Source organism: Candida theae (genome assembly GCF_024610275.1).
Source record: "Candida theae strain CBS 12239 chromosome Unknown scaffold58, whole genome shotgun sequence".
NCBI lineage: Eukaryota > Fungi > Ascomycota > Pichiomycetes > Serinales > Debaryomycetaceae > Lodderomyces > Lodderomyces theae.
In genome coordinates this window covers 27,621-45,059 of record NW_026261422.1, presented here as the reverse complement: position 1 = coordinate 45,059, position 17,439 = coordinate 27,621, and the positions used below count along the sequence as shown (strand labels likewise).

The window sequence follows — 17,439 nt, the reverse complement described above, 5'->3', positions numbered from 1 at the left end:
ATTTTGATGTTGGTTTTCCATCCTTCTTGGATTGTGTTTGATTGATTGGAAAGGGGTTGGATGAGTAACAGCGTGATAGCAAGGGGAAAGCAGGTCTGGGCACAGACCGACTTAGTAAAGCCCCCCGTGGCAACAACGCAGACCTCGGGAACAGTGTGTATATGTTCATCATCTGCGTATTCTCTGGTCGATTCGTGTGGTACTTTGTAAAATAGGGTCGTGCGTGGGAACTTTTCATTTTAAACTTTTTTTTTTTTTCTTCTTTCTTTCATTCACTCACTGAGGGAAACCTGTCGCCATACTTTTGATGGCAAAAATCAAAACTTTGACCGCTTTTCATCAATCATCCACAAACACGTCAAATACAGAGATGTCACAACAAGCATTGATAGAGGAGGCTAGGGAGGCTGTTGAAAAGAAACAGTACGATGTTGCGGAGTCCAAGTATCAAAAATTTTTAGAGGATTCCAAGCACGAGTCCTCGACGTCCGCCAAAGTGTTACAACTCCAGGAGAATGCAATTTTGGAATTGGGAAAGATTTACAAGACACTGGATCAACCTCAGAAGCTCTCCCTATTACTTACAGATTCGAGACAGCTACTTGGGAATTTTGCAAAGTCAAAGACTGCCAAAATAGTTCGGACATTGATTGAATATTTTGATAACTTGACGGGTGCATTAGATGTGCAAACTGATGCTACAAGAAAGTCAATTGATTGGGCCGTTGAATCCAAGCTATCCTTTTTGAGACAAAATTTGCAGTTGAAACTAAGTGACCTCTTGTACCAAAAACATCAGTACCATGAAGCATTAAAATACATCAATGAATTGTTGAAAGAATACAAAAAACTAGATGACAAGTCGTCTTTAGTGGAGGTTCAATTGTTGGAGAGTAAAATATACCACGCGTTGCGAAACATTGCAAAGTCCAAAGCGGCTTTAACCAGTGCAAGAACCTCGGCCAATTCAATTTATTGTCCAACATTATTGCAAGCAGAGTTGGATTGCCAAAGTGGGATCCTAAACATGGAGGATAAAGACTACAAAACGGCATTCTCCTACTTTTATGAAAGTTTTGAAGGTTTCAACTCTCAGCAGCTGGATGAGAACTCCAAAACCGCAGTCAAGGTTTTGAAGTACATGTTGTTGTCCAAAATTATGTTGAATTTGATTGATGATGTAAACAATATCTTAAAGAACAAGAATGTGGTGCAATACCAATCAAAAGACATAGATGCCATGAAATCGATTGCTGTGGCGTATTCCAACAGATCATTGAAAGAATTTGAAAACAATTTGATCCAGTACTCTGCGGAGTTGAAATCTGACGATATCATCAAAAGTCATTTCAACTCATTGTATGATCAATTGCTACAAGTGAATTTGCTAAAGATTATAGAGTCGTACGAATGTGTTGAATTGGAGCACATTGCAAAAGTGATTGGATTGAATGTCAAACAGGTGGAGGGAAAATTGAGTCAAATGATTTTGGACAAGGTGTTTTATGGAGTCTTGGACCAAGGAAATGGCTGGCTCATCATTTACGATGAGCCAAAAAAGGATGCTGCTTATGAAGCGTCGTTGGATTTGGTGAAGAACTTGTCCAACGTTGTTGACTTGTTGTATGACAAAGCAACCGCATTGAATTAAAAATTTATAGCAAATTTAATTCTATAAACAGTACAAGCCATTCAACCCTCTCTCAGTAGCAGTGGCAGACAATTGGCCAACTCTTTTCAAAAAATCTTTTAATTGCCCGCTAGCCTCAAAACACCGAAGCAAGTCATTAGCCTCATCATCAGCGACTTGATTGGCCAAATCAAAAGCCAACCTTATATATTTCCAATCTTTCTCTCTAGCATTTTCATAAATTGTAAGCAACTCCATAATCAAATAGGGAACATAAGATTCTCTAAATGCCACCAACTCGCGGTCTTCCAGACTCTGGAACCAATTCAAAATGAGGCTGTTCATAAGTTTGGTTGTCTTGGCGAGTGCAGCCTCAACAGTTGATCCATCATATGTATTATTATCAGCTGTAAAGCTTCTCCATTGATCCAACAACCTCAACCCTTCCACAAAGTTCTCGTAGCTTGCCAACTCGAGTTTTGTGTTTTCACTAACTGCATCATACTCTTCTCCTGTAACCTGGAGATTGTAAGCAGAAACGAGACTCTTGAAGTTTTTGTCTTCTGCAAATCTCCTCAAACTGGTTAATTTACCATTTCTGAGGAATCGGCGAATGACTTCTGCCGTCGCGTTTATGGCATCTTCAAACATATTGTTATCATAAAGCCAGGCAACAGCACTACATAACTCCACATCATCTTCGCTCACTGCGTCCTCCAGGTCTTCGTCAGAGATCACAATTGTTCCACCATGCTTGTCGTAATGAGATGCAGTGCTATGCATTACCTTTTCAACAATCATCTTCAAGACATTGTCAAGTTTATCCTTTGCCACGTCACCTGCAAGAACCATTCCATCTTCATCCATCAAAGCAGCATTCCGTCTTGCTGCTTGTAAGTGCTTAGAACGTTCCTGCTTGTCTGTGACCGAAGAAAGTATCAACGAGTACACCTCTCTTGATTTGGTTTCGTTTGGTATAAATGACAAATACAACGGTATCAACTCGATTTGATCTGTTTTGGAAAACTTTGAGATATACAAGGTAATTAAATCACCCAATTGTCCTGGATTTTGTAGTGGTTTTACTAACGCAAGAAAAATTGCCAAATGGGTCAATACTCTAAAGATATTCTCATCAGCGTATTCGTCAACGGATCCGATTATAGACTCCACAGTGTTGATCATCACAGAACCTGATATGACTCTAATTGGATGTGTGCTTTCCTCTTGCGCCTTTGTTCCATTGGCTGCTGACACAACATCGAGAATTTCACTTATTGATCTCGCTTGTGGTGGAGGGATATGAATGTAATCGAATTTGCTTTTGCCTTCCTTTGTTAAAACATGATTCACAAGGAGTTTTTGGATCAACACATTCAAATATTCCTCGTATGAGGAGGAGGCACGGCTCAAGTTTTCACCAATATCACCTCCACTCAAATACGCCCAAATCAACCTCTCAGAGAGACTTAAATAAGGTTCTTGAGACAACTTGTAGAGGACTCTAATCCATGCAGACCTGTTTTGTTCTTTTTTCGGTCTGAAGTTGTCTCCCTCGTTACGGTCTTCTAGTGCTTCAACAAGAATCAATGCTGTTGTGAAATTCCCAGTGTTTTTAGCATAATCTATTGCTGCTCCTATCTGACCCAAAATTACAAATTTGTAAATGTTTGCAAAATCCTCTGAGTTCTTCTCATCGTCAGCAAGCTCGAATTTCCTTTTACTTCTCAATGGTGCGTCAGCATCCAAGTGTTGTACCAGTATCTTGTCGTTTTCACTGCCAAAGGAAAGCCCAGTGTGTAGTAACTTGTTGCTTGAACCCTTAACATCAGGTACAGTAGGCTCCACAGAATTTTCTTGCAACCAGTTCAAGATTGATTTCAATTCTTCGTCCTCGAGTTCATTGTCAGTCGCGGAAGAGCTCAACCGAATCGAGTACAACGCTTCAACAAGTCTCCAAAGTTTCGTTTCAAGATCCCAATACTCAAACTCTTCTGATGAAGGTGTCTCATCATTTATTTCTTGCAACTTAGCTTGGAATGCTCTTTGGGAAGTTATGTCACCAAACTGCTGCACGATTTCTAAGGCTGGATGTGTGTGATGCGAATTGGTCAAGTCATCAAAAGAGGAGTCGGTGAAAGCCCTTATTTTGGCTAATTGATTTTCCAAAACTTTTGCAAACTGGACCTTAATACTCTCTGATTCAGACTCAGATACCAAGCTTTTTAGTGAAAGGGGCATTGATGTGAAAAAGTAGAGCTAAATACCTTAGCGACTGGCAACAACAATTACAGTTGTTATGTGTGTGTATGTGTGTGTGTTTTTTTTTTCCTTTTTTCCTCTTTCCCTTTGTGGGTTTCCGTGTACTCAGAGGGAAGAAACAGCTCTGATCAGAGAGAGAGAGAAAGAGATAAAGCGTGGTCTTGTTTTATTCAACACATCCATTCTACCCCTGACATGGCGCCTCCAAGTTTATTTGACTCTATATTTGGCCGGGCAGGATATCAAAGGACACAGAACGATGTGCCCTCCAATAGCAACAATGCTATGCCTGGTGCATATCAACAAGACCAAGTTAGTGATCCACCCACAACTAGCCTACGTGAATCGTTTAAACTATTGTCAACCTACGTTAATGTGATTATTGCTAAACCAATTATCATTGCGCTTCTACTAATATTCCGAGTCTTAACTGCCGTCATCAATATCGTGTGCTTTAGAGATTTGACTAATGCGCCTTCCCCAAACGAGATAGTTGATCCTATTGATAAGGTTAACAAGTTTGTCAGAGACTTGGAGGACAGCATTCAGCCACTGATTGCCACGCAATACCCAAATCAGTTACCTCCATTCTTCCAAGGGAGCTACACCCAAGCGTTGTACATGGCCACCCAACGAGGCAAATTCCTTTTTGTATACTTGACTAACCCCCAGAATGAAGGCGCTTCCTTTATATTCAACGAGATTATAATGAATCAGGAATTTGTTAAGATCTTCAACAATGACATCATTATATGGGGCGGTGACTTGAAGAACCCGGAGGCTTATCAATTGGCAAACAGTTTAAATGTCACGAAGTTTCCATTTTTGGGGGTCTTGTGTTTGACTAGAATTACGAAAATGACTCCAGAAGGTCCGAAAAAGGATCCGGCAAAAATCTCATTAATCGCCAAAATTCAGGGTGGAAAAGTTAGTCCGCCAGAAGATCCCGATACTGTAATACGAAACAAGTTTGTGAAGAAAATTGCAAAATACGAACCCGAGTTGGTATTGATTCGTCAGGAGTTGCAAGACAAGTACATGAGTGAGGTATTGCGCAAGCAGCAAGAATATAACTACATGGCATCTATGCAACAAGATATGATGAAGAAGAATGCAAAGAAAAGAAAGGCGTTGGCAAAGGAGTATTTGATGTATAAAGCGCGCCAGTATGAACATTTGACGACCCCTCCTTCAAAAGAAGAGGCAAAGAATTATGCAAGAATCGTGTTGAAGTTCCCGGATTCCACTAGAGTGACGGCTTATTTCCCAAAAGGTTACAGAATAGAGGATGTGTTTGTATTTGTTGAAATTGTTCGACAGGGTTTGTTGAATCTGACTTCAACTTTGACAGAATCAGACGCAATCAGTAAATTTGATGACTTTAGAATTGAATTTAAGTTCAAGTTGGCTTCGCCGTTACCTCCTAGGACAGATTTGTCACTGAAAATGGATAAGCGGATTGAGGAAATCGATTTGGTCTATCCAAATGGGTTGCTATTAGTAGAAGATCTATGAATAGGTTATGTACAGTAAGAACGTCCATTAAACCGCATTCATTTTCTTGTAAGTTCTCTCCCCCTTTTGATCAAATAATTCAATTATTGAGAATTGTGCCTAGAAGTGAAGTTTCATCATTTTTATGGCGGATATCATGGGAAGTGTCCCTTTCTTATCCCTACATACCCGTCGGGTGCCTTTGATGCATCTAGCCAAACGGACAGTTGCTGGCCTCCTTCAATTCCCTGTTCGCTAATTGTGTTACCCCACCAGACAAGTTTATGCGAATTGTACTGCACGGTGAAGAATATGAGCAAGGAGCTAAAAGCAACTCCAGCCGACAAGGCGCTGGTTAGGATATAGTTGTATTTCTCCCACCACAACAAATAGTTTTTCTTTATCCAATACATGAAAAAGTACGACACATACAACCCGCCAGTGAAGTACAGAAGATTGTAAGGTGCATAGTCCAAGAAACCGCCAATCAATACACTAGGCTGAAAATATCTTGCCAATTTTATCGGACCTCTCTTTTTGAACCAAACACAGGGAAATACAAGTAACACTCCTAGCAAAAAGCACCACTTAAGAACCGGGTATAGTCCAGAAAATACCTTTTTAGGTCCAATCTCTCCATATTGTATGCTCGAATAGAAATATGTGTTTGCTCCAGGACAGCTCAATTTGTCCTTTTGATGTGCATCGCAAATGTCTGGTATATTTGCAAGTTGCCAGTTAGCAACTGTAAGTGAGACAATGATATTTATCAATGTGGATATCAATTGTCCCTTGAATATGGCTTTTGGGGGAATTTTTGCATAATGGGCAAGTTTTTGATCTGTGATGTAATTGCTAGCTTGACTGTCGATATTATATCCAAATGCTTTAAGAGTTATCAATGCTATTCCAGAATTTGGTATACTGTACCCCACAATCAACTCAACCAAGACATTGAGACCAAACGAGAATCCTGTTGTAGAAGCAATTGAAGTCAAAGGGATCAAAAACACAAAGTTTATCAATATAGTGAAAAAGATTCCCCATACTGGGGTTTCAGTTGGGTAAAACAAAACGGCGGCAACTGCAAATAACGTGCTAGTCACAATTATGGCAATAAACCACCAATCTGGCACATCTTCGTACTTTGACATCATTTTGCAATGCGGATCATCAGCGTACCTTCCATAGGGGCCATCGCTGTGTTTGGATTTAAATGCGTCGCTAAATGAAATCCACACGCTCATAAAGCTTGCCTTCATTGAGTCCCATTCAGTGACAAATTGATACAATATGGCGAATGGGTAAAGACAAAAATGAGCACCGTATAGAACCAAGTTTGCTGCTGAGAAATATGGAGGGCCAATTTGCTGGTACTTATCATCACTAAATTGACTTTTCTCATTCAATATCAGGTGCACGTCGTAAATTTCTGCCTTGTTGTTGAATAGTTTGTTTGAGTTTATAGGAAAGTAAGCAGTGAAATAATTATTTGAGTAGTAGACAATGACAATCACAAAAAACCCGATAATGCTCCCAATGTATCGGTTTACATACGTGTAGAATGGAATTGTCAAACAACCACCAGCGTCCAAAATATTCCAATCAAATGTGGGCCACGGATTGAGCCCTAGTCCTGTAATTGTACCCGTTATATTTACTAGATGTATCAGTGACGGATTAAACCAAGTTGGCCAGTTAAATGTTGACAAAGCTTTGAACAAATAGCTGGGTATCCAATTGTAAAAAAAGCTAACCACACCAACGACAACGAAAAAGCCAAATCGTGATATTCTCCAACCGTACACACTGTTGTTGGCATCTTCGTTCATTAGTGCCCGATTGAGTGCAATAGTTGGCAATATCGTGGGCCAAAGAGCTTTGCTTGGATATACACAAACTTTTTTCATAATCATGGCAAACCCAAAGCCCAAGAATTGAGTGGAGATAGTCAAAAGTACTTGAAACGTAACCGTAACCCACTTTAAGCCGTAAAATCTGTCTAATTTCATAACAAAAATATTATAAATCAGATATGGCACACCTGCCGAACACAGGTATATAATGGAACTCAACATCATCTCCTTGTAAGTCCAAGGGCCGGGATTAAGATCGAATGATATGCCCGCAATTGATATTCGCATGTTTGGGACAGTCTTTTCCCATAGCTTCCCGCAAGGAAGAAGTAGTATCTGTATCGTGTGAGAACTCAATGATATATTTGGCATTCTATGCACAAAAAAACTATTGATGATGGACCCTACAAGGGTCCAGAAGAAACCAATAAAATAACATCTAAACGTTTCAACGAAAATCTCTGTATCGTCTATTGGGTCAGTGATGGCTCTAATTTCCGGATATGGCGAATGGTAGTGGATTAATGTAGCCTCCAATCGACTCTGCAACGACCAATCTGAGATGTGCAAGTAGGTTTTGTTCTTGTTAAATTCGTGTGAAATATTCTCATCAGAGTTTATGCTTGATTTATCCTCTTCTTCCCCCTCGTGTTGTGGAATTAAATGTACGAGTCTCTCCAACAAGTGGTAATCTTCCTGCAAGAAATTGACATCATTTTTGTGCTCAACTAACGCGTTCCGCAAGATCTCTATCGCCTCGGATACATCCATGCGGTTGATAATTTCAATAATGTACTCTGCCCCTTCTGGCAATGCTTGTATGGGATAATCTCCACGACGGTACACTTCATCACTGATTATCCCTAAACGCAATAGTATTAATAAAATCTGTGATCTTGAAAGTGACCACTTTCTGTCTGAAGTACTTTCTACCTCAGGCTCGTGGAGATGCTGAAGCTCTATATTGTCTGGTTCTCTCATTTCCAGTTTGATAATTTTCCAACGCAAATAATCTCCAACGTGAAAGCTAACTTTCTTTTTGTTTTGTTTGGCAGATGATTTTGTGTTATCGAGGGGGGGGGGAGGGAATTTGCACTACTCAATCACTTTGCACAAATCAAGTTAAACTGGAAGGACCTTGTGCGTGGTGGAATCTTTACGATTCAAGAATGAATTCCATTAGATCGAAGTCAAGCTTTCTACATAGTTTGTTTGCTATAAATGCAATTAGACATCTATTTTCCGGCCCCCATGCTGTACTAGTCCCACACGTGAGCTCTCGTTTGGCATATTTGCATCAACTGCATCTTGGGTTGCGACACTCTCCTCCATCTCTGGATCTCTCAGAGACTTCTTAATTTCTTCACTAAGTTGAAGAACCTTCTTTATCTCTTCTTCGATTTCTGTAACCTTGATATTCAACTGCCTATTTATCAGTGTTAAATGTCTTTCACTGCCAGCCAAGAGGCGGCCCCAATGTTTCAACAAATTCTTTATTGCTCTCAAAGTTCCATTGGCTAATTTGCCAAACTTTTGCAACCTGTCAGCGCCATACTCTTCATCCAAAGAAGTTGGAAAGGGGTTCATTATGATGTAGTATAACGACATTATTCTAACGTAAATTTTCAGCTCCAACTCGTTACGGACTTCGATCCTCGTATCAGCTGAATCGAGCAGTAGATGCTGACGAAGGGTCTCATGAAAAGACCGTATCTCATCTTCACATTTGGTTTTCACATTTGTGTTTATACGAGCATAGCAAGCGGCTTCCTTTAGTATGAACACAAGGCGCGGTGGTGTTCCGTTGGGTAGTTGCCCATTCCAAAATGGAGGAAGAAGGGGTAGTACCTTTGTGTTATACAAGGTATCCCATTCGATCTTGTCATCCACCGGTAATGGTGTTGACTTTTTGGCAGATGAGTTGGTAGGAGTAACATCATGTCCCTTGTTGTTGAGTGAAGTGGTCCTTGGTTGTTCAATGCAAGAAAAGTTCGCTTTAAAAGACTTGTCTGACTTGGCAGCCTTGGTTGTCGCCTTCTGATTTCGCACTGTTGACCCTTTTGTGATGTGCACCATGGCATCTTCTTTATGAGACAGGTCAGGATGCTTTGAATATATGTCGGTTGTACTTGTTTTTGTGGTTGAGCTTTCGACTTCTGTACCTACCGTTGCTTCGACACCATCGGGTAATTTAACGTCTTGTACAAGGCAACTTTTGTATCCCAAATATTCAATTCTCAATTGGACAGAGATTGGAATCAAGCAATTGTATATCAATTCAAACTCGGTGCATTCTGGATACATGGAAACACCTGTACCTACACCAAAAAGTCGTTTCAAATGCATTGTAGTTTGGTAATATTGCATATTTGGAGCTTTGTCCAGAAGCAAATGGTGGCTAGTCAAATTCTTACAACCAAATATTCTGTGGACTGTTTTCCATTTTTGCAGCACAATGTCGCATCTTGAGGTTTTTCGCGACATATTTGTATGGGACACCACTGTTCAGCTTTAACTAATCGGGTCTTTGAATCGAGGATTAATCTATCAATTCACACGTAAATACAAATCGTCAACAGAGATCGATGGGGCACCTCAAATCGTAGCAGCACCCTGGCATTTCAATCCCGTGGTGAACCATTGCAGCATTTCTCGTAAACTGTAGAGACAACAGTGCGGTATCACACTTTTCGAAAGGAGCCTCGGCTGTTATGATGCTCACAATGTTGCAAGATTCTGCGTCATTTTATCCCTTGTGGGTTTTGGAACTCATTGCCTTTCTTCAATTACCAGGAACATCAAGAAATGAAGGCACCGCCCGTCGCCCGTTACACTTTCCCCGCGTTCATTTATGACTCAAAAGTAAAAAACCATATCCCCATCATCCACTTCCCAAATTCAAGGAGCCAATCAATTCCATCAACTCCATCTCCTCTTCCCACGCTCTCTCTTCTGCTTCCTGCATATCAAACCCGCTTCTCTCGTTTTCACTTAGTAACTCACGCTCGTCTTCAACTAGTCGATCAATATGTTCACTTTCTACATATTCACGTACTTGCTCCGCATATTCTCTTTCAACGTCCTGTTTATATTGTTTGTCAGAGATACCTTCTCGCTGCAACAGTAGCTTTTCATACCGATGTTGGTTTCTGACTTGGCGAATTCGGTTGTGTTTATTTCTAGGATTTGTTGTAGAGAATCTCCGAGCTTGCTCTTGGTTGGTTACGTGATGAAACTCCGAGGTTCTAGTTCTACTCGGCGTGGGTGAGGATGAAAGTGGATTGAGTCTGGCTTTACTTCGACTTTTTTGCATTTCGTTCACTTGTTCAGTTATGCTTGAAGATGGTGATGATAATAGCTCCATCAGGTACTCAGTGTCGTCACTCTTTGGGTCCATCTTATCGTGGCGTATTATCTTTTTGCTTTCTAAGTTCTGTCCGTCGGTTCAATTTTCTTTGAACTTTATGAAGAGATGCGCGTCGCGTTGGGAGGTGGGAGCGTTGAATTTCGTCACCAAGACTAGAGACTACGTACATGGAAATAGAGTTTGAAGTTGATGGCAAGATATTTCACCAGTTCTCAGAGAATGATGACCAGCTGGTTGAAGCTATTGCTGCAGATATAATCATGAATCACATGCAAGGTGTATTTGATTTTCAAGAATACGAAACAATCATTCGTCAAACTAGGGATATGTCCAACAAGTGCATGGAGGTCTCTCTCGAACTCATAGACGAGAATATTGGGCAACTCTATATAAAACATAATGGCAATAAGTGGAAGAGGGATAAGAAATTGGAACTAAGAGAGCCGGGGTTAATTTTTGTTTTACTAATTGACCCAAAGTTACACACCATTTCGGCTTACATATGCTTCAAAATGTGTCTCGATTCTGAAGGCGAGTTGGTATTGTACTTGTACGAGATACATGTAAGGAGCTTACTTCAGGGCAAAGGTCTTGGACAACTTTTGATTAACCAGTTTCACAAGGTAGCTGCGGACTTGGTTAAATCATCGAACCCCTTATACAAACTGCTAAGGGGAACAGCATTGACGGTATTTTCAGATAATGAGAGAGCGTTGCGCTGGTATGGAGGGATGGACTACAATTTGACAACTGACTCCCCAGTGGACAAAGTGTTGAGGCGGGGAAATGTTTTGAAACCCGATTATTATCTCCTAAAACGTGCAATAACAGCTTGACCTTGCAATTGAAATGGAATTATCGACGGGAAACTTGTTCAAGCACACTCTGTGTTACTAGAACGACCTAAAGGCATGCAAAACTGCCCATAGGGTATTACTTAATTGTCCTCCTCGGTTATTACCTCTTGGATTGCTCCTCTTGCCTTAAGCTAAGCTCGTACATCAGTATGTTCCAGTATAATACATCGTTGCTGGACTGATATGTAATGTGACTTACTTCTGCTGTGTTGGTAATATTCTGGAGTCAGAGTGTATACTTGGTGTGGGAGTAGGATAATATACAGAGTTTGTACAACTTTCTGGAGACGAAAATAAAGAGGCAAAAATATATTCTGCGGCCACCTTGTGATTAAGACATAGCCAACCGGAGGAGCCGGCACTGATGTGACTGCTGGAAAACCTGTTTCAATTCAGTTTAAGAGTCTTGTCATGTAAATGCCGTTGAAACGGCACGGGTCCTTAACCTTTGTTAGCGCGAAACGAAAGCGGCAAAAACGAAAATGAAAGATAAGCACAAAACCCATGAAACTAAATGTAACAGCGGAATCCACTTCCCGACAGTAACAACCAGATAATTATTTTCTTTTCACCCCACTTACAAGAGCATACATTTAATTACATGCCCCACTCCATAAATCGAAGCACTTCTTGTCTTGGCATTCACGATATATAATAATCATTAGCTTCGACTGTACTCTCTCGTTGAGACTGAAAAATTTGAGGAATAAATTATCTTCCAGAAGTGTCTGTTCATCTTGCATTCAAACTTAGCACGTTCATCCCACACAACTGAATGGAGAATACAACTGTCAAAGATTCATCTCCAAAGTATGGAGCTCCTCTATCCATTTTAATAGACCACTCACTCAACTCGCCGTCGCTTTGGTTTCTCATATTCACCATACTCACCACCTTGTACATATTTCTCACCAAACACAATGCCAAGTCAACAACTCAAAATAACGCCAACGCCTCCATTGACAGATCACTCCCACGGGGTAAATCGAAATTCTATGACAACTTTGATGCAAACTACAAAGTCCACCCCGTAGATCCCGAGTTCAAATGGGATTGCGTCAACGCTTTGAAATCATACCCATTCAAAAATGCAGCTTACAAGTTGACAATGTCTATTGCGTCGTTGCAACCACAAGATTGGTTGCTCATTGAACCCACTTATTTGAATCGTTTGGAGAATAAACACAAAATCATCAACAACTGTCATCCCGATTACCCACTGGGTAAAGATACGAGATCATCAACTATATTCATGACAGACGAAGCTTATGATGCTGTGGTTGAGTTTTACGAAATGGTTATGAACTATATGTGCGATAAGTATCCGATGTGTTTCAAACGTCAACTTGAGCTTGGTCAAGTGAAGAACTTGATTACAGGCAAATCTTACCCTTTAATAGGTCAGGGGGTCAATGGTGTTGTGTTGCAAGAGCATCTAGCTGAAAACATTGAAGAAGATTTCATCATTTTGCAACTTGATCCAACCAAAGCCCAAACTGAGCCCGATGATCCAACACTGGGTGAATATTTCTTTAAAGCTGGTATTTTTGCATTTGCTGCTGGGTTTGACCCACTAGAGCGGTTTAATAAACCATTGACATTTATTCATGAACGGATCCCCGGCTACACCACCAAATTGCGTCCATCAATGAATAAATTCTTCAGCCGGATTCAACCGCATCAATTTGTAACCAGATCCAACTGGTCATTACAAACTCATGACAAGTTTTACGTTGACGATAGTAACAAAGGACACAATTTGCCAGCTGATTATGTTCAACAACCCTTGGATTATGACCTGTTGGATTTCAACTCTCAAGTGCATTATCGTAGCGAGCGTCAAGTGTTGACCAGATTACCCAAGTCCAAGGCAATAGTTTTCACAATTAGAACTTATTTATTACCCTTGTCAAAGCTTAAAGCCGATGGAACTGAAGTCAGGCAACGATTAATTGGTGCTATAAAGGGTCTCCCTGAAGATATTTCTCGTTACAAGAGAGCTGAAGAATGGGGGCCCCCAATCATAAAGTACTTGGAAGAGGATTGATCCCAGTTTTTTTTTCTTATTTTTTTTTATTTTTTACAGAAGCTGTCTTAAATCATTCATATATTATTTTGCAGTACCTAGCACTTGATAATCTCTTCCTTAACATCTTGCCAAATCTCAATGTTCTTCTTTGCCCATTCAATTAATACTTGGTTGTAATACAACAAAATCTCGTACATCATTTTCAACTGTCTAATTTGAAACTGTTGTAAATTTTTGTCAACTTCATCGTATATAAATGACAAATCAGCAAGCATTATATCTTGGCATTTCTCTAAAACAGATATCTTATCTGTCAATTCATGAATTTTAGTTCTTCGCGTTTGCTGAGGATTTTGGTCAATTATTTCACTCACATATCTAGTCAACGTCTTGAACTTGAAAGAAGGAAGTTTGAATAATCCACCAGATGCTTGGCCCAGAGTGTTCCCATTACTTGGTCCAGTGGACATAGGGGTTCCATTGGGGGCTGACCTATGTGTTTTGCTATCAGCGCCAGTCAATTTGGAGGCGCCTGCACTACCGGTCAAGTCAAATTTCATTCCATCAACGCTGCTGGTAGTGTTGCTATGTTGATTCCTTATTGCATGTTCAACCGTACCGGCCTCCAGCTCAATTTTTAACAACTGGTTCAATTCTTTCTTTTTGTGTTTGACTTCATCATCCAACATGTGCTTCTGTGCCAACTTCCTCGACTGGTATTTGGTAATGTAATGCAACGTTTGTGTATATTGAACGGCCTCACCCAATGGTTCTGAAAATTGCGTTTCTAGATCCCCAATCAACGAATTCATAGCAACATACGATCGATCGAAACATTGTCCAATTCTGTCAAATATGAAATTTAGCTCATCATCGTTGTCGTTAGACTTGTACTTGCCAACGCCAATGTCATTTTTAGGGGTAGCAAGAGCGCCACCAGCGCCACCAGCGCCACCAGCACCGCCAGATTCGTCGCTTGTACCGCCATTGACTACTTCTCTACCTTCTTCATCACTTGGCAGCAGCAGCAGCAGCAGAAGAAGAAAAGCTTCGGAAAACATAAGGGAAAATGAATTGAAAACAGTCCCCAATTCAGCGTAGTCATTTGAAAGAGCCATGAAGTTGCTTGTAATCCTTTTATTCACTTCATCCAACCCTGATGTTTCAACAATATATTCGCTTTGCTTCTTCCTCTGTAGTGCTTCGGTAGTAGATTTATCAGGAGCAGGGTTGATTCCAGTAGCGTCTGCGGCTATAGTGCTGGCATTACTACTAATGCTATTACCAATCAACTTGTTTGTCTTTTTCGTGATTCTTTTCCCGTTGTCTTTGAAAAAACTGATGGTATTTTTACCTGACGAAGGGTTAGGCAAGTTGGCATAAATTGCATCTGTTTTCAAGCCGTTTTCTGGATTCAGTAAATATATTGATTTGGGCAACTGATTTTGAATCAAAGCAATTTCATCAGACCAATTGGCGTTGGGGTCAAGAAATTTATGGAAGAACTCAAGACTTCGAATCTGCTTGATTTCAAGACAGTTGTTGAGGAAATTGGATAGTAATCGTTTGCGATGTTCGACTAATTTGTTCTTGGCTAAATGATTTGAGTTGATGTACGAGTATGGTGATGAAGTTGGGCTCGATAGATTGTGAGTCGTTGAAGTGGTGGAGTGTATATCACTTGTGTTGGTGTTGCCATTAGCTGATGGGGAAGTATTGCTTGAGGAGGTTGGTACTCCTACGTGGTCACCACCGACATTGACACTGACACCGCCACCACCACCTCCTCCTCCTCCTCCTCCTGCTCCACTGGGACCTGTTGACCGATCATGGGGGCTGAAACTAGAAATGCCACCCGTTACGCCAATGTTTGATCCGAATCCGATACTTCCTTGTCCCACAAAGCCATTGAAAACTGAGAAATCAAAATAGTTTTTAGGTGGAATTGGTGGTATGATAACCAAGGGGAAAATCTTAGTCAATACGTCTCTCAAACTTTCAAAATCACTGTACCTGCGTCTTGTCAATACCTCGTCATTCTTCGCATCAATGTTGACAAGTTTAATGGTGTAGGCAATATACTTTTTCAGGGAGTTATTCATACCCTCATTCGAGTTGCCGGCTTCAGTGATTTGTACCTTGACTCGAACCTTAGGTTTCAACAATTTGGTGACTCTACTTTCAAAATTGATATTAACAGCATTGAAGGATTCGGTGATTTTACTTGACTTATCCAGCTTAGATGTTTTGTATAGTAGCATTGATTCGTCTACATCATCCAGTGGGTTAACCTCTTCGTTGGACTGTTGCTGACTATTATTCAAATGCAAATGGCTAAAGCTGCTTAGTCCTTGATGATGCAGGAATGGGTTATTGTCTTCCTCGTCATGAAAAGACGTCTGCGAAGCATTTTGGTCTTTGATGTGTGGTGAATCAGTTTCTGTGTAATTGGGCTGATTGTTGGAGGAGTCTTTTGAAGTTGGACCATCTTGTGGTAGCTTTGGAGACACTGACATGTTGGCAAAGAAGTTTGTATCTTTGTATGTATGTATGTGTGTGTGTGTGTGTGTATGTGTACAATTGCAGTCAGCCTCTCTTGAATTGATAATGACTCCACAGATACATTGCACACGCAAGGGAGAAGAAAAAAAAAATAATAATATTGCAAGGAGAGCACTCCGCAAAACATGTACAAAAGAAAGCCACCAGTTTTGATAATTCAATTTCGACGCTGCAATAGGTCAACCAGGAAAGCCTAAGTCTTTCAATACTGTCGTTGCTTTCCAATAGGTAAATCACGTGAAAATAAAGTGACCTACTGGACAGTCAATTGAGATAATTAGCTTAGCATTCATGTTTCGCACTAAGATAGGCTTATCCGAACCTTGAGGACAACACGACCTTTTGGTCTTTTACTGTGAAAAGAAGTATTTACAGTCAAGATTAGTTTTTGAGTACCGTAAATATGAGACTTATTGATGAAATGACTGCTTCACACATTCATATATTCTGAGGTTGCTAGTAATTTGATAAACCGGTTTTGCATGTATGATGGTGCAGAGGTGTTTAGTGTGGGTTTCACCTTTAACTTTGTGAAGTCGTGCATTTGTGACAAGTGGGCCAACTAACACACACACACTCACTCACTCACTCACTCACACTCACTCACCCAAACACACACACACACTTGCAACCAAATTGTAACTCGAATTCAGTAGTGCCTTTTTTTTTTTCCTTAATATATCGGATGTAGTAGTAAACACACGTGACCAATTTATTTATACTACTCTGAATCTTTTATTGAACAAAACGAAAACTTGTTGATATTGATATAGACAATGTGTGTGTATGCTTACAAACCTCCTTATGCACTAGCAATAACAACAGCAACGATGGGAATGAGAGATCCATTCTTGAGAGTTGCAAGTTGTTGTTTTTTTTTTTTTATGGGTCGTTCGTTGACCGTTTTTTGGTGTTTACGTGTGGACTTAGACTGACAAGCCTATCGATTCCTACAGACAAAGTGCGTCAGTGTATTATTTGCAACGTGTACACTTCTTTGTCGCTGCGTACGTCTACAGCACACTGAGATGGTTTCTTGCAAGTAAGGGGGAATATATACATAACATATGTTTTCTTGTTGTCTCTTTGCTTTGCGTGATAGAATTGCGTCATTCTAAAATAGACAAAAATGTATCCCGCGATAATATTATACGACACACAGCCAATTATTTTCATTCCATTTTCATTATTCATAATCTTTCTAACTTTTATCGTAGGTTTATAATTATAGACGACTTATAAAAAATCAAAACGGAATAGTGTTGGGGGAGAAGTGAGGTGTAGGGGGGTGTAAACTGAGTACTAATCGATTGTTGATTGTAGGAGAGAGAAGGAAAGTACTGGGGTAGGGGGTGCACATGCATATATTATATTGTACTGTA

The 17,439-nt window shown here is 40.3% G+C and overlaps 9 protein-coding genes across 9 annotated transcripts; 4 read left to right on the top strand and 5 right to left on the bottom strand. All coding sequences in view use genetic code 12, as the record gives it.

Moving 5' to 3' along the window:
* Window positions 1-370: 370 nt before the first annotated feature.
* On the top strand, window positions 371-1,651 carry RPN6 (proteasome regulatory particle lid subunit; the record flags this gene model as incomplete). Its single annotated transcript, XM_051751366.1, has 1 exon — window positions 371-1,651. The coding sequence occupies one exon, from the start codon at window positions 371-373 to the stop codon at window positions 1,649-1,651; it is 1,281 nt and encodes a 426-aa protein (XP_051609413.1).
* A 21-nt stretch (window positions 1,652-1,672) lies between these two features.
* On the bottom strand, window positions 1,673-3,871 carry NUP84 (Nup84p; the record flags this gene model as incomplete). The annotated part of the gene is made up of 1 exon (XM_051751365.1): window positions 1,673-3,871. The coding sequence occupies one exon, from the start codon at window positions 3,869-3,871 to the stop codon at window positions 1,673-1,675; it is 2,199 nt and encodes a 732-aa protein (XP_051609412.1).
* A 216-nt stretch (window positions 3,872-4,087) lies between these two features.
* Window positions 4,088-5,407, top strand: KGF57_002088 (uncharacterized protein; the record flags this gene model as incomplete). The annotated part of the gene is made up of 1 exon (XM_051751364.1): window positions 4,088-5,407. One exon carries the CDS (start codon window positions 4,088-4,090, stop codon window positions 5,405-5,407), a length of 1,320 nt encoding a protein of 439 aa, XP_051609411.1.
* Window positions 5,408-5,541: 134 nt separating this feature from the next.
* On the bottom strand, window positions 5,542-8,223 carry OPT6 (Opt6p; the record flags this gene model as incomplete). Its single annotated transcript, XM_051751362.1, has 1 exon — window positions 5,542-8,223. The coding sequence occupies one exon, from the start codon at window positions 8,221-8,223 to the stop codon at window positions 5,542-5,544; it is 2,682 nt and encodes an 893-aa protein (XP_051609410.1).
* Window positions 8,224-8,469: 246 nt separating this feature from the next.
* Window positions 8,470-9,726, bottom strand: KGF57_002086 (uncharacterized protein; the record flags this gene model as incomplete). Its single annotated transcript, XM_051751361.1, has 1 exon — window positions 8,470-9,726. The coding sequence occupies one exon, from the start codon at window positions 9,724-9,726 to the stop codon at window positions 8,470-8,472; it is 1,257 nt and encodes a 418-aa protein (XP_051609409.1).
* Window positions 9,727-10,123: 397 nt separating this feature from the next.
* On the bottom strand, window positions 10,124-10,639 carry KGF57_002085 (uncharacterized protein; the record flags this gene model as incomplete). Its single annotated transcript, XM_051751360.1, has 1 exon — window positions 10,124-10,639. One exon carries the CDS (start codon window positions 10,637-10,639, stop codon window positions 10,124-10,126), a length of 516 nt encoding a protein of 171 aa, XP_051609408.1.
* Window positions 10,640-10,776: 137 nt separating this feature from the next.
* On the top strand, window positions 10,777-11,445 carry NAT4 (Nat4p; the record flags this gene model as incomplete). The annotated part of the gene is made up of 1 exon (XM_051751359.1): window positions 10,777-11,445. The coding sequence occupies one exon, from the start codon at window positions 10,777-10,779 to the stop codon at window positions 11,443-11,445; it is 669 nt and encodes a 222-aa protein (XP_051609407.1).
* Window positions 11,446-12,241: 796 nt separating this feature from the next.
* On the top strand, window positions 12,242-13,513 carry HRQ2 (Hrq2p; the record flags this gene model as incomplete). Its single annotated transcript, XM_051751358.1, has 1 exon — window positions 12,242-13,513. The coding sequence occupies one exon, from the start codon at window positions 12,242-12,244 to the stop codon at window positions 13,511-13,513; it is 1,272 nt and encodes a 423-aa protein (XP_051609406.1).
* Window positions 13,514-13,590: 77 nt separating this feature from the next.
* On the bottom strand, window positions 13,591-16,011 carry KGF57_002082 (uncharacterized protein; the record flags this gene model as incomplete). Its single annotated transcript, XM_051751357.1, has 1 exon — window positions 13,591-16,011. The coding sequence occupies one exon, from the start codon at window positions 16,009-16,011 to the stop codon at window positions 13,591-13,593; it is 2,421 nt and encodes an 806-aa protein (XP_051609405.1).
* Between the last annotated feature and the right edge of the window lie 1,428 nt (window positions 16,012-17,439).